The sequence below is a fragment of the Cetorhinus maximus genome, chromosome 10, assembly GCF_964194155.1.
Source record: "Cetorhinus maximus chromosome 10, sCetMax3.hap1.1, whole genome shotgun sequence".
NCBI lineage: Eukaryota > Metazoa > Chordata > Chondrichthyes > Lamniformes > Cetorhinidae > Cetorhinus > Cetorhinus maximus.
This window is the reverse complement of record NC_135888.1, coordinates 93584076-93599909: the sequence shown is the minus strand read 5'-3', so window position 1 is coordinate 93599909 and position 15834 is coordinate 93584076. Positions and strand designations below refer to the sequence as shown.

General features: G+C 45.3%; 1 protein-coding gene across 3 annotated transcripts in view; it reads left to right on the top strand.

Annotated features, from left to right (window-relative positions):
- LOC144685840 (protein phosphatase 3 catalytic subunit alpha-like) overlaps positions 1–15834 on the top strand; it is a 492753-nt gene that overhangs the window by 360505 nt on the left and 116414 nt on the right. For all 3 annotated transcript variants that reach the window (XM_078550784.1, XM_078550785.1, XM_078550786.1), the window contains one exon: positions 8868–9013. In XM_078550784.1, the coding sequence (XP_078406910.1) occupies positions 8868–9013 (146 nt within the window). The remainder of the gene's footprint in view (positions 1–8867; positions 9014–15834) is intronic.

The window sequence follows — 15834 nt, the reverse complement described above, 5'->3', positions numbered from 1 at the left end:
GCCACTTAGGACTGAGATGAGGAGAAATTTCTTTATTCAGAGTGTTAATCTTTGGAATTCTCTACCCCAGAGGGCTGTGGAAGCTCAGTCATTGAGTATGTTTAAGGTAGAGAATGATAGACTTCTGATTAACAATAATGTAAAGGGTTCTGGGTATTGTGGGTAAAAGGCATTGAAATGTTCGATCAGCCATGATCATATTGAATGGCAGAGCAGACTCAATGGGCTGAATGGCCTTCTCCTGTTCCTATGCTCCTACTACTTTGAAGACTCCTACATAGCGTGCAAGCTATGATTTAGATATAAACCAGAAGACTCGGCTGAGTGTCTAATAAGAACCACTACTTCCTTTCCCAAACAGTACATTGCAACTGATGTGTGTAAAAGACATTTGAAGTTGTAATGGGTATCTTTGTACTTAATTTTGAGGCTTTATAAACACAACAGCCGGGATTTTCCGGTCCCGTTCACAGCAGGTGTCATGGAGGCCAGGAGCAGAAAATATTGCGTAAAGGCCAAAAATCGGTTTGACGTCGTCGTAAAACCAGTTTGTGATTGTGTGCTGCAGCCTTCAATAGCAGGCCATGTTTCTCACTGCAGCACTTTGGGAATTTCATTTCAATTTATTTGCATCTCATTATAAGGACTCCTTGCCAGAATCATCCCCCCATGCTGGATCATCAAGGCACGTCAGTGCGTAATTAGATTGACGTGTTTCACAATGGTATATAAGTGACGTGCACGTGATGTCCTGCAGTGCACTCATGACTTTGAGGTTCGTTTGCCTACCTTGCATTAGGCAGCGCTCGTAGTAATCAGCGCCAGGCTTTGCAGGCAGCACCACATCACTTTCGGTGGGGTATCAGAGGCAAGTCTCTACCTACCAGACCAGCGGTGGGCTGCAGGGTTAGGGCTGCACGGGGAAGGAGCTAAACTGGCCTGAGGCATGAGAAGGGGCTGCACTGGGGAAGGTGGGGGGGGAACTAGCCTGAGGCATAGGAAGGGGCAGCAGGGCTAGGGTTGTATACTGCGGAAAGGGGGGACTGGCCTGAAGCATAGGAAGGGGCTGAAGGGCTAGGGTTATACTGGGGGGTAGGAGTGGGGAAGGTTGCACTCACAAACATAACTGAGGGGAGGCTGAGGGGGTTGGGGGGTAGCATCCTCAATGCCTCGATGGGGAGAGTATATGTTACAGAATGACATAAGTCACTTGCTGCCAGAATAGGAGGAGCGCTGAGTGAAAACGCGCTTCAGTTTACATTGTTGAACTTACAAAAACTGTCCAAGGAGGGGGAGAGCATTTCAGTCCAGTCTCAGTTGTGCCCAGAATGTTATGCAGTTCGGTTCTGGGGTTTCTGGCATCATACTGGGCCACAGATGGCATACTCAGTCAGGGGAGGCATCTGCAGCTTACAAGTGGGTAAAAGGCACCGTGAGGGTGTACAGGGGGTGGGGGGGGGTGGTATGCGTCTAACTGTGCAAGTGTCCTCAAGATGGGGAGGGGGGAGGTCCACTCGGGACAAAGGCACATCCGCCTCAAAATATTGAGGGGCTAACAAACAGATATTCAGCACAAACAAACTGGGATTAAGGAATACAGGGAGAGGATTGAGAGGTCTTGGAGAGAGGGAAACCTGAACATTAAGCTCCTCCAGGATGATGCGAGGGGTTTCCATACTCACACAGGGAGGGTTCGACCTGGTCTGGCAGTGAGACCTCAGCACCACCACCTTCCAAACTGTAGCAATGGCGCAGTACAAAATTAAAATGAGGAGAAACTCTGCTGGTGAGGGCTCTGCAGGCAGATAGTAGGGTAGGGACATGCATTGAGGGTGCTGATTAAAGGGGCACCCAACTGAACTGTGCAGTCCCAAATGAGAGAGGCACAGCTGAGACATGTTAGGAGCCTTTCAATGACAATGCAGGGAATCAGGAAAGTGAAGCAATGATGCACATTCATGCAAGACTAATCCCACAAAGTGGCACTAATCAATCTCCTTGTTTTAACCCCTTGTTCATAGCGTGGAAATTCCCCAGAGATATAACGAACTCCACAGCAATCAGGCAACTGGACAAGCTTCAGAAGTGTGTTAAAATTGTGGCGCTGGAAGGTTCACAGAAGAGAAGCTTCAGGCCCCAGTCAAATAATCTAATTTCCTGAATAAACATTTACCCTCATGTTTATTCCAAAGAGTGTAGTAATAGAGTGCAGTGAATGAGGATGCAGGTTTCTTGCCTGAAAGCAGCACATCCAAGTGCTTGGCCAAAGCAATGCCATAGCAGTTGTTCATGTAAAAGCTGGGGGGGGGTTGTGGAGTGGGGTTGGGGGCGAGCGCCTTGATACGCACCCTGTACTGGCCATCATTTCAGGGGCGAGTATTTTCCAACATGGGAACAAAGCCCTTGAACCCACATTCACTAACAAGTCATTGACTCAAAGAGGACCTTTGGAGACAAATGCTGAATCGTGTGTTTCTCACTGATACAGAGAGGAGACCACCAGGAAGATGGAGCCTGGATTTATTGCTGCCTGCATAATCACTTACAGGTAGGAGAAAAGGAGAAGATTGCAACGGAGGCACCTGGCTCACCAAAGGGAGAGGCAAAACTTTCAAGACCAAGGGTGAGCAGGGCCCCCTCTGGATGCAGAGGATGAGGCTCACAGAAAAGTCGAGCGTAGGTGGCTCGCAAGACCGAGGGTCTACAGAACTCACATGTCTTATCTGCAGATGAGCAAGAACCAGTGTCGCCGATGGCTCTGCATGTTCAGGGATCTGATGACTCACTTTTCCACATGCTCCAGGAATTGGCATCGTGGGAACTGGGAGGGGAGCAGATTCCACGAGGAGGATGACAAGTTGCAGTGAGTGCCCTCTTGGACAACTGCCCTCCATCATGGGCCAGCATGAGCACCAGTGTTGCTATTTTTCTCATTTCAACTATGCACTTCAATATGAGAGTGAATAATTATAAATCAGGCTCACAATGTCCTGATCCTTTGAAAGATGATGAAGCCTTGGCAGCATGTGTCCTTGCTGACATGAGGTGCTGACTTGAGGACGTCCCGGAATCAGATGTCAGAAGGTGCTGCCTCGTCAAGCGTATCTCCAGCACCCCAGTCGCAGTGGCAGCCTGCAAGAGCCAGGAACTGTTCCAGGAGCTCTGTGGGCTCATAGCTGTATGTCTTCGGTTTGGCAAAGCTCCTCAAGAAGATCCACCACCAGCAACGGGACAACGCATTCTGTGTTACATCGATGGTGAAACTGATAGGTGACACTTTGCCCAAGGCAGCTGAGGATGTTCCGCAGGTGCGCATCTGTTCTGAGATAACTCAATCCTCTGTGTCACCTTCTTCTCTATCACATTAATATCTGGCACTCTCAGTTAGGGATGCTGGCCTGGTTTTACCCTCAGCTTACTATACATGTGGACCACCTGAGGATGACGATGTTCAACCACTTGCACGTAAGACATTAAAATGCCTCCTCTTTAAGACACATATTGTGTCCTCATGACCAGCCCTGGTCCTTTCAAACTACAAAATTCTCAGACGCTGTGAAGCCCTCAAGGTCACGAGTCATTGCTAAAAAAGAGCAGACTTCAGCTTCAGTACATCCTCGCTCCTATCCCATTGCTCCCTTGAACACTGTCTAAAGCTACGATGTGCACTTCCAGAGCATGCTCAAAGGCTCTATTAACTGCCAAAAACCACCATTTGCAATTAGCATCACACATCTCAGTGAGCGTTTAGGTGCTGGGACGGACAACGCTGTATCCCAACATTGACGAGAGCCTTGTGGCTGCAATACAGACAATTACAGGTTGAGAAATGCTCAAGCTTTAGATTTGAGCGCCAGGGCAATAATGTGGCTGAGAGGGGCAGAGCTTCAGCACCTTAAGGTGACAAGGTGCTCCCATTTATGTTGAGCTGAGCAAATGTACACTCGGAAAGTCAGCAACGTGGTTGGGAAATAGGAGCGCACATGAGCTCTGAGTATGGGCTCATAGCATGAAAACCCAGCCGGATAACAGAGAGCACATGGAGTTGCAAGATATATGACCCTTCTCCATCTGTTAACACATCTCTCCTTGTAGACTACACCTTCAGCTTTCAAGAATGCAGACGAGATAGGAGAACACCTCTGCTTCAATCTTACACAGCCAAGAATTAACATGACATGATCCTGCAAAGCATGTGAACAAGGTTTGTTCCACAAGCACACTTAACATTAAGGTCAAGACATCACTGATGTCAACAATGATCTGGAAAGGGCCACACACTGTGGTCATATGGAAGCACACCACATTGAGGAGAGGCCCATAATAGCGACACCTGTGATAAGTAGGGGGAGGGACCATGGTATCACACCTGATTGACAGCAACACAGCTCATTGTAAAAATGAAGCATATACAAGAGGAGATGTGAAATGGGTGCGATTCTGTTTACATTTGTGAACATTATGGGCAGGATTTTTCAGTTGGCATGCGTGGTTGGGCCCGATATGCAGATGCGTAAAATGATGCATAATGACGTACATCCCGACATCATTGCGCTGTGTCACGATGTTTCGTTCAGAGGGCGCACAGGCGACTCCGGCACGCGCCCATCGATATTTAAATGGCCTATTAAGGCTATTAAGGAAGTTATTAAGGTCATTGTTAACACTGCCTGTCCAACCTTAAGGTTGACGGGTAGTCGAAAAGGCCAAGCGGCTTTCATGTTTTTTAGGAAACCTCATCCACGAGCGAGATGAGGTTTCCTAAAGCCTTTGATAATTAAATAAACATTTTTTCTGAAATATCAAAACATGTCCCATCTCATATGACACAGTCACATGAGGGGACATGTTTAATTAAATTTTTACTCCATTTATTTAATAATTTCAAAAGCCCTTAAATCTCCCTGAGGCTGGCCCCGACTCTGTCTCCTCTGCCCGCCCACACAGGTAGCGCTGAGCGCTACAGCTCGCATCTTACATTAGGCAGACCTTAATTGGCCCACCCACGTAAAATGGCGGCATGGAGCAGATCGCGGGCAGCGATCAGCTCCGCGATCGCCCCCTCCCGCTCCCCCAGAGCCTGCCACCGACTGAAAAATTCTGGCCTATATACAATGTTGTGAACACCCTTGCCACCGTTGTGCTCCTAAATCTTCTTCTACGGAGCTCTGCTCTGGTTCCTTATCTAAGGTGTCGTCAGGGCTGGAACTGAGGGCCTGGCTTGCGAATGCCCTTGGGAGCTTTCAAGAGGCGCCTATGAAAGAAAGTAGAGATAATTAGTGCATGGCAGGTGACTCTAAAACAGGGCAATGCACTCACAATATGGTTGCATTAGGGATGAGCTGGTGCAGGATCCTCACTTGGGTGTGTGCCGTCCACCTCACCGTCGGCGCAGGCACTGCCCATGTTCTCTCCAGCCAGCTCGACATCTCAATTCCTATAGGGGGTGAGGAGGTTGATTTTGGTCACTCCACCCCCAGTCTGAGACCTCTCCCTTTGATTGTGTACAAGCTTGTCCTACATAAAAGCAGATATAGAGTGTGAGTAGGATGCTTGCCAGGACAGATGATAAGTATGCCTGCCATATATGGGTGGTGAGAGCAGCCATGACGTGAAGGTGTGTGTGAGAGAGTGAGTGACGATGTCCCTTGAGCTGACAGCGTGTGAAATGCCAGTGAATGTGTAATGGGCTGGAGAGTGTGTGAGTTGAGAGTGACGAGATGGTTGACTTACCTTGGTGGCACGGATGAGATCATTCTTCCTGTTTCTGCGCTGGGTAGCTGACCTCTTCTGTGCTGTATTGACACTGACCACCGCTGCCACCGCCTGCCAAGTCAGAGCAGTGATGTTGGTGGACCTCCTCTGGCCGTCACAGGGGTAGAGGACATTGTAGCGGGCTTTGATGCACCCAGCAGGTATTCCAGTAAGGCATCACTGAATTTCGGAGCAGAATGCTTCTTCCCTTTGGAAGCCATGTCTTCTGTGGAGCAGTCCTGGGCTGGAGACAATAAAAAAACTGTGCACGGGTGCCATTTAAATCCGGCACCTGGAATGAGGAAACGGTGAGCTCATGGTGGGGTGAACGAATCAGAGGCCGACCGCGATCCAATGTGTTTCCCGTGCATGTATTAAATTGACGGGAAGCAAACGACATGGCGTGAAAACCCGCCATTGCGGCTGGCAGGTAGAATTCCGTTTTTCACACCTGCAGCCGCACTTAGTGCAATGAGGGGAAATCCTGCCCAACATTTAATGAATCATGTTTATTGTGTAGATAGTACAGACGAATTAATTTTATAAAATAAATTATTGATTACTTTTAGGATTTGAGAAAGATGGTATCAGAGGTCATGGAGATTGACTTTAACTGGGCAGCAGCCATATGTAGACAGGGCAGAATTGTTTTGGAAAGAAAGGAGTAGGAATAAATATGTAACCTAAATAAAGTTTGAATTTTCAATAGTGACAGATCTTACAGAATAAACCAAAGGTGCGAAGTTTGTTCTTTCTTTATGACAGTTTCCCTCATTTCACCTGAATATGTTGATTCTTTACTGAGCTATAGCTCCATCGGTAGCCTGATTATTTTAAACCATGCTCAAGTGCCTATTGTTTATGTGTGAATCTAAAGGTGATGTTACTGTTTTGGAAACAGCTTAGTTCTGGGAGAGATGCAGTGCAAGCGGCTTCTCTGGAGCTTCTGCCTGAGCAATTTGGTGTTGTCTCCTATGTGTAACTTGTATGATACTCTATGGGAGAAGGCCAGATGCATGGGTCATTTGGGTCCACTCTATTTGTCACCATTTCATCAGAGCTAAAAATCAATTGTCTCAGTATTTAATAAACTGATTGGCCTAAATGCAATTATCAAATTCTGAAAGACAACAGCCTGCTTTCCAGCCCCAGTATTAGAAAGCTGGTATGCAGGATGTGGCCTGATTTGTCCTCTGCTGCTCTCAGAGGGAAGGCCAGATTCCCTGTATAATCAGCCTCATACAGGTCCAATCCTATTGTCACCATTTCACTGGAACATGGATCAGACGTGCAATATGTGGGCTTATTTTTCATGACTGCCACCAGAGCCACAGTCTGTGGTTTTGTGGAATGAGCCCAAGCCACTTTGAGGAGCTGGTCTGTCACATTACAATGAAAGTATCACAAGCTCCATTGGCTCCGGCAACAAACAAAAATCTTCTTTGATGTTCCTACAAACGAGGGCAGCAGGATCAGTAGTCAGTTCCTGCACACCCTCGGAGACTGACCACAGAACCTGCATGTAGGTCTGGTGTTCCTCAAATATCTCTCTTTTCACCCAAGTGCCACAACTCCAATGCAGTAGACAATTTTCTTAGCCATCACAGAAAAGGTGGCATGTCCTTATCAAGTTCCCATGCCTCCAGTTCGCTTTTGCTCCATAAATCACCTGGAGCCACATCCTCGCTATACTGTCTTATTTCCCCTCGGTGAAAGTACCTGATTTGGTCCATGGGAATAAGAAAACAAGCGATGTAGGAGCTAAGAATGAAGAGACTGTGGCAGAGGAATATGAGGTAGGACGTTGCTCCAGGGCTACTGTGTGAGCATCTCCTTAATATCCTCTCATAGTTGTCATCAGCATTGCCCATGAAGAGCAATTTCCTTCTTTCCTGCCCTTCCATCTTGTGTTCGTCATCATCTTCTTTCTCTTCATTATCTGCAGTGCAGAAGCTTACAATGGGTGAGGTTAACAGCCGTAGAATTAAAGGGCTTGATTTTACCCCAGGCTTTAGGACCCTGATTTCGGCACCAAATGCTGGCAGGATCAGTTCAGCAATATTCCTGGAGGCAGCAAATTAATTGGCCACCTCCGACCTCACCATTCATTTAAGGATATCAATCAGGATGTAGACATTACAGGCCCAACAGAGGGCCAGCAGCTCTTAAGCCTTGACAGCCCCACCAGAGAACATGAGGGTGCTTCAAAATGGAGGCACCCTAGGAGGAGAACTTTTATTTTAATATTCTCAATGGCTGATGGAGAAGGCTTCATGGGATGAAGGGAAAACCCACTGTGGGAAGCATTAGGGCCACAGGGGATACCTTTCCTGCCCGCAGACCCCTCTTTGGAGGATGGAGTCTCCACCTCTGATGACCTCCCAGATTGCATCCATGTAGCTGGCAGCTTCAATGTATGATGGGAGAGGGCTCCGCTGCTGGTAGACCTCCCTGAAAAATTACCCCGAACAGAGGGCTTAATTGTTTAAACTAGCTGTCTGACTTTATGTGGTAGCCAGCCAATCTGGCTCCCAGTCTGCTGCTGAGAAACTTCTGGAGTGGCTTCCTGCTATCTTACCGGTCACCTCCACTTCCCAGCCCACCGTCCTGGGCCAACAAATTTCTGCCTAAGGAATGTAGAGACGTACATGAATGGTAGTGGCAATGTGCAGCTTCACAGGGATGTTCTGGCAACCGTCTAGCTGTGCGGCACTTATCTGCTGACTTCAGTGTCCTTCCGATCTTGCCATCTCCCATGGTGAGAGTAGAGTTCCTTCCCAGCATTTCATTATGGTCAAATATCTGATGTCTGAAATGCCACCTCTGTCTTCCTTCTCTCTTGGGCGTGACACAAAAAGTTATTCCTGCAAAATGTAAAAGCAAATTAGGCAAAGTGTTCTCTGGGATACAAATTGGTTGGATTCTACGATGGATAGACAATCCAATCTATCAAGTTACTGTCCACATGGTGAAGTTGAAAATTACTTCCAAAAAAAACCTTACCTTGATCCTTTTCTTGTAAAGTAATTAAAAATGACCTTGCATGATGGTTTATTATTGCAAAATTTTAGAGATGTAATATACTGAAATCAACATGGAACTTTTTTTCTCAGGTAAAATCAAGTATTCAGAACAGATATACGATGCATGTATGGAAGCTTTTGACTGTCTTCCCCTCGCTGCACTGATGAACCAACAGTTTCTTTGTGTACATGGAGGCCTTTCCCCTGAAATACACACCTTGGATGATATAAAAAAGGCGAGTTCTTCAATGTTATGGTTTAATATTTTATGACACGACAAGCTTCCAGTTTTTGAAAAGAAAAAGGTAAAAGTAAAGGAATGAAGACAAAAGGAAGCATGATCAGAAAAATTAAAGAATTGATTAACATATATGAGACAGAGAATGCCTGGACAGTGAGAGTATGTTAGCTAAACTAGGGAGGGGTGGCATGCAAACCTAGAAAAACAGAGCTTCAGCAGTCCCAAAGTCTGGTAGTGCAAACCACCCTACCAGCAGTATACAATGAGGGATTCACATCCCAAAACATCAATCTACTCCTTCCCCCGTCCCCAAAAGTGCTGACACATGCATCCTACTTTATCAGCACCTATAACCAGAGAGAAAACAGGAAGTGTAGTTAAGCTCAAAAGTTGTTAAATTTGTTAAGGCCAGAGGGCTGCAGAGTTCCTGGTAGAAGGATGAGGTGCTGTTCCTTGACCTTACATTGAGCTTTACTGTAATTCTCCAGAAGACCAAGAACAGAGCAGAATCAAAGATGGACAATTAAAGTGGCAAACAACAAGGACCATGCTTCTCGACACATTCAACAAAATGCTCATCTGATCTACATTTGGTTTCCCTGATGTATACGATACAGTGTTATGAGCAATGAATGCAATATACTAGATTAGAGGAGGTACAAATAAATCATTGTCTCACTTAGAAGGTTTGTTTGGAGCTTTAGACAGTGATGGGAAATAAGGTGAATGGATAGGTGTTGCCTGAATTTCACTTGCATGGGAAGTTGGTAAGGAGAATGGGTATTAGGATGTTGGAAGGGTAAACTACAATTTCATGGAAGAAATAGTCTCTTTGCATTGCCATGAGGAAATGGCAAGGGAAAATGTATTTGGTGGTGGCATCATGTTGGAGATGGTAGAAACTCATCTATGGTGATGGGATGAGGCCTTAATTATAGTAAATGGGACAGATTAGGTCCAGGGACCTGTCTACCATGGACAGAGAATCCTCAGCCGAAGAAAAATGGGGAAATTTTCAAATCTCTGGTGTAGAAGCTAGCATGTTCAGAGCAGATGCAACAGAGATTGAGAAACTCCGAAAATGAAGTCCTTACAGGAAACAGAGGGAAGAAGTATAATGTAGGTAGTTAATGGTAATTGATGAACTTGTAATAGATGTCAGAAAGTATCATACCTACAGGGATTGAATTGAGAAGTCCAAGAAAGGCATGGAAGTGTCAGAGATGGATCAGATATATGGGAATATGAAGCAAAATTCATGAAATTCTCCAGATTAGGGTGAGAACAAGAAGTATCTCTGACATAGCAATCTGTATAATGGAAGAAGAAAGTTGGAGGTGAACCTGAGTAGAACTGAAACAAGGTATGTTCAATATACCCTACAAAAAGACAGACATAGCTAGGATACATACAGGTTCCCGGAGTGACAACTTTTATCTGGAAGAAACGATTGGAGTTCAGTAAAAAGTTAAAAAAGTAAAATGGCACAGATGCAGGAATTCATAAGAACATAAGAAATAGGAGGAGTAAGCCATTCGGCCCCTTGAACTTGCTCTGCCATTCAATAAAATCATGGCTGACCTCATTGTGGCCTTCACTTTTCTGTCTGCCCCCCAAGAACCCTTGACTCCCTAGTAGAGCAATAATCTGCCTAAAAGTGAAATACTGCGGATGCTGGAAATCTGAAATAAAAACAGAAAATGTTGGAAAAACTCAGCAGGTCTGGCAGAATTAGCCACTGATTGTGAATTCTTGTCATAGAGTCTTTCTTTCTAAATTGAATATATCTTTGTTGAGAATTATGAAATATCTCCTTAATTTCCTGTGCCTGCTTCTCTACCATCTTACCTTATAACCTATTTCCCAGTCCACTGTAACCAACTCTATCTTCATAACTTTGTAATCACCTTTATTTAAGTTTATGACAATAGTTTCTGACCCAAGTTTCTCACCCTCAAGCTGAATATGAAACTCTATTATGCTATGACCACTCTTGCCTAGAAATCTGAAATAAAAACATAATGTGCTATAAATACTCAGCATGTCAGGCAGCATCTGTGGGGAGAGAAACCAAATTCATGTTCTTGGTTGATAATCTTTTGTTAGAACAGTAAAATGTTAGGTATGTGACAGGGTTTAAGGAAACGTAGAGACAAGGAAAAGTGGCTGGTGAGGAAAGAAGAAAAGGGAAGGACTGTGATAGGGTGAAAGATAGGAGAGATTAAATGATGAAAAGTATGATGATGCAAGACAAAAGGAGGTGACAATGGGTCAAGTAAAGAAACAAAAGATAAGTTTTGAGGAACTATCAATAACAACAATAGGATCCGCCCTCACGCCTTCTCCTCCATCCCAGAAACATGATAGGGTCCCCCTTGTCCTCACTTATCACCCCACCAGCCTCCGCATTCAAAGGATCATCCTCCGCCATTTCCGCCAACTCCAGCATGATGCCACCACCAAACACATCTTCCCTTCACCCCCCCAGCAGCATTCCATAGGGATCACTCCCCCAATGACACCCTGCTCCACTCCTCCATCATCCCCTACTCCTCAACCCCCTCCCACGGCACCTTCCCATGCAACCGCAGAAAATGCAACACCTGCCCCTTCACTTCCTCTCTCCTCACCATCCAAGGGCCCAAACACTCTTTTCAAGTGAAGCAGCATTTCACTTGCACTTCCCTCAACTTAGTCTACTGCAGTCGTTGCTCCCAATGCGGTTTCCTCTACATTGGAGAAACCAAACACAGACTGGGTGACCGCTTTGCAGAACACCTTCGGTCTGTCCGCAAGCATTACCCAGACCTCCCTGTGGCTTTCCATTTCAACACTCCACCCTGCTGTCATACCCACATGTCCATCCTTGGCCTGCTGCATTGTTCCAGTGAAGCTCAATGCAAATTGGAGGAACAGCACCTCATCTTCCGACTAGGCACTTTACAGCCTTCCGGACTGAATATTGAGTTCAACAATTTTAGATCATGAACTCTCTCCTCCATCCCCACCCTTTTCCGTTTCTTCCCCCTCCTTTTTGTTTTTTCCAATAATTTATGTAGATTTTTCTTTTCCCACCTATTTCCATTATTTTTAAATGTATTTCCACCCGTTTTTTTCTCTACCTTTTAGCCTTTTTAGTATTCCTTCACCCCACCCCACCCCCACTAGAGCTATCTGTACCTTGTTTGTCCTGCTTCCTACCCTTAATTAGCACATTCCTTTAGATAATATCACCACCTTCAAAACCACTTTGTCCTTTTGTCTGTGAGAGCTTTTGGTTATTTCCACCTATTACTGGCTTCTTGTCCCAACAAGGCCCCCCCCCCCCGACCCCCTTAAATCAGCTTATATTTCACCCCTTTCCTATTTTTACTTAGTTTTGTTGAAGGGTCATGGGGACTCAAAACGCCAACTATACTCTTCTCTGCCGATGCTGCCAGACCTGCTGAGTTTTTCCAGGTATTTCTGTTTCTGTTTTTGTTTTGGATTTCCAGCATCCACATTTCTTTGCTTTTATAACAATAGGATCTTACCAACTGCCATTGTCCAATGAAAAATAAACGTGAGCATTGGTTATGATCAGAAATTGTTGAATTCAGTGTTGAGTCAGGCAGCAAAAAGTTGTTTAATGTGAGAACAAGTTCAGCTAGGCAGAGGAGGGTGATTTTATTTGTGTGATTTTTTTTTAGTCCATGTAGACCATCTTTATGACAGATGGAGGTGTAGAATTATCGCATGTCTGTGGTATACAGCCATTTTTTCACAAAAATGATCTATACAGGAGTTATTTTAAAATGTGTTTTGAACAAAATGCTTGCGTAAGAGGGGTTTACTTTGCAGGACAGCCCCATGTTAGGTTGTAAATCCGTCAAAGGAGACATAATTAATGCACCAAAATAGCAAGCAGTTCCTCTCAGAGCCTGAACAATGGGTGATTCATCAGCATGTATGCACATTCATAAAGAAACTTTGCACTTTGGTGCTGGAAGACCCATTGATCTCTTCTCCTGTAACAGAGAAGCTTGAAAACTTTGAATCAGTCAGCAAAAAGGCAGTCACACAAGCATAGTGATGCTTGAAGGTTCCATAAAAATTAGATATTCTGACCACTAATAGGAACAAAAGACCATTGGTTTTGGGAAAGTATCACTGGCAAACCGGAGTTCATCACACAGGCTTTATTAGTTCTTTAGAGATTGTCAATCTCAACAATTTAGATCTTCACTTATTACACTAACTCGTTTAATTGTGGTCATTCCATCCACAGTTATACAAATGCAATAGGTTTTGAACTTTAATTGGCTTGACTGCCTCATTTCCAACATTTTTCATCATATGCGGAAGTTTAGGGGGGATGTAAGGAAATTTTTTTTTACCCAGAGGGTGTTGACGGTCTGGAATGCGCTGCCTGGGAGGGTGGTAGAGGCGGGTTGCCTCACATCCTTTAAAAAGTACCTGGATGAGCACTTGGCACGTCATAACATTCAAGGCTATGGGCCAAGTGCTGGTAAATGGGATTAGATAGGTCAGGTGTTTCTCACGTGTCGGTGCAGACTCGATGGGCTGAAGGGCCTCTTCTGCACTGTGTGAGTCTGTGATATGGCTTGTTTAGGGTATCAGTAGGAAACATTTCTTTGCCTTTTCTGTATACAATACTGAATTCAGACTTTTGAAGACATAGCTGCACCCAAAAAGCTCCAGAGATATCAGATTACTCTTCACAAAAGCTTCGAGTGGTTTGAAATCACTTTCAATGGTTATTTATATTACGCAGAACATTGCAGAGTCAAAAACAACAGGTTCTTTTTTAATCTGACCATAATTTTTCTCTCTTTTCATAAAATTCTTCGAGGCATATGATTTACTTTCTTGCATGAGACATGCTCCCCGTCACATCCTAAACAGGATGAACTGTAGACATGTATTCTGTTATGGACAGAATTTGTGTGTTTTCTTATTGCCTGTGATCAAAGTGCTTTGTATGTGAGGTGTGTGTATAATTTTACCCTCAGAGTGGTTGTCCCAAAACCCAGCGGTAAGCCGTTTTTGTGACTTTTAAAATAAGGACGGTTACAAATTATCCCACACTTGCCCCGGAGCTTTAAAAACATGACATCTCACACACACTATGGGCTGAATTTTATGCTGATCAGGCGGGCATGCGCCGGACCCGATCGGGTGTGAAATCACGCGATATTTCGGACAGCGGGCACGTGCAAAAGTCGGAAGCGCACCCACCGACAATTAAGAGGACAATTAAGCCCATTAATGGCGCAATTGTCTGTCATTTGACGTAGCCCATCCAACCTTGCGGTTGTTGGACCGGCAAATCGGCCAGGCGGCCTTTACGTCTTTCATCCAAGGGTGGGATGAGGCTTCCATTATTAAATAAAATAAAAATAGAAATCTATGGACACCATTTTTATAATCTCTATGTTCCGGTGCCTGATTGTGATGCTTGGACGATTTTTTCCTGATTTTAAGAATTTCATTTCCTGGGTTTCAAGTCTTCAGCTCCCTGAGGCAGCTCTCTGCCATCAGGGAGCTTTCTGTCAGTGCGGGCCCGCACCCGCATTGACGTCATCACCCACCCTCTTCCCGCCCCCACCCCAGCAACACTGAGTTTTTCAGCGCATGCTTCACACTGGCTGGCTGTTGAATGGCCAGTCAGCATGAAATCATGGTTGGGGGCCGATCATGGTCGGTGGTCCATTTCCCAACTGCTCCCGGGCCCGCTGATCGCGCCCGCCCACCGAGCTGAAAATTCAGACCTATAAATCACGCAAAGATTAGATACAGGGGAAGCAAAAAACAATGTGATTGCAAGTACAATGGTCTTAGGCTCGCTTTCATGGCAGGCCTGTAGTTTCTTAGATGAATTGATGCTTTTAGTTGAAGTAAAGGTCTTAAAAGCAGACGATCCTCAGTTAGTTGTGAAACTTCTTGTAGCTGAATTTCCAGGAGGTTGGTTCTCAGGTGAACTTGAATTTTGAACAGGCAGAAGTGAGTCATCCTCCCACTTTCAAGGTATTGCTGTTTACTACCTTGGCTGCTTAAGTTGACTGCAGCTGGTTCATGGCTTTCTGATGGAGTCTCTGTCTTAGAACAGCTCCTACTGTTAATTTAAAAGCAGGCAACAAACATGGCTGTCTTACCCATGTAACCTGTTACAAGTCCAAAGTTCTTTTCCAAATAAGGGGGGTGTATTAAGTCAAAAAACATCGTGTTTTGGCTTTTCACACCTTGAGAGTTCAAGACTGCCAAGGCCTTTGTATTTGGACAATGGGCCATCACAATACAAAGAAAGGTCAGAGGGATCCATTTGCCATTCATCTAATATCCATTAAGTTTCAGTGTCTCTTTTGCCCATGGTCTTGGGGTCATGTCAGGCTGGAGGAACAATATAGTGAGAAGGCAACAATCTGTTTTACGCCATCGTGAAACTAGTTTGCGATGGTCTGCTCCACCTCTCCATGGCAGGCTGCATTTCCCACCGCCGCACATTGGGCACCTAATTTCAACACTTTAGCATCACATTATAAGCCCTGCTCGCTGGAATCACCCCCCTGCCCCAACCATCAAATGTATCTCACATCGGCTGACTTCAGAGCGGCATGCTTCACGACTGCCTTTAAAAGGTGTGCACTGGCGACCTGACCTTTGAGGGGAACTCGGAGATGAGTGCACACAACCTTGCGCAGCACTCGCGAGCATTGCCCGTGGTACATCAAGGAAGAGGTGCCGCTCTTTCGCGGGAGGTGGGTGTGCACAGGCAAGTCACTTTATTCCAGCTGGTTTTCAGTGTGTTTCTGGAGC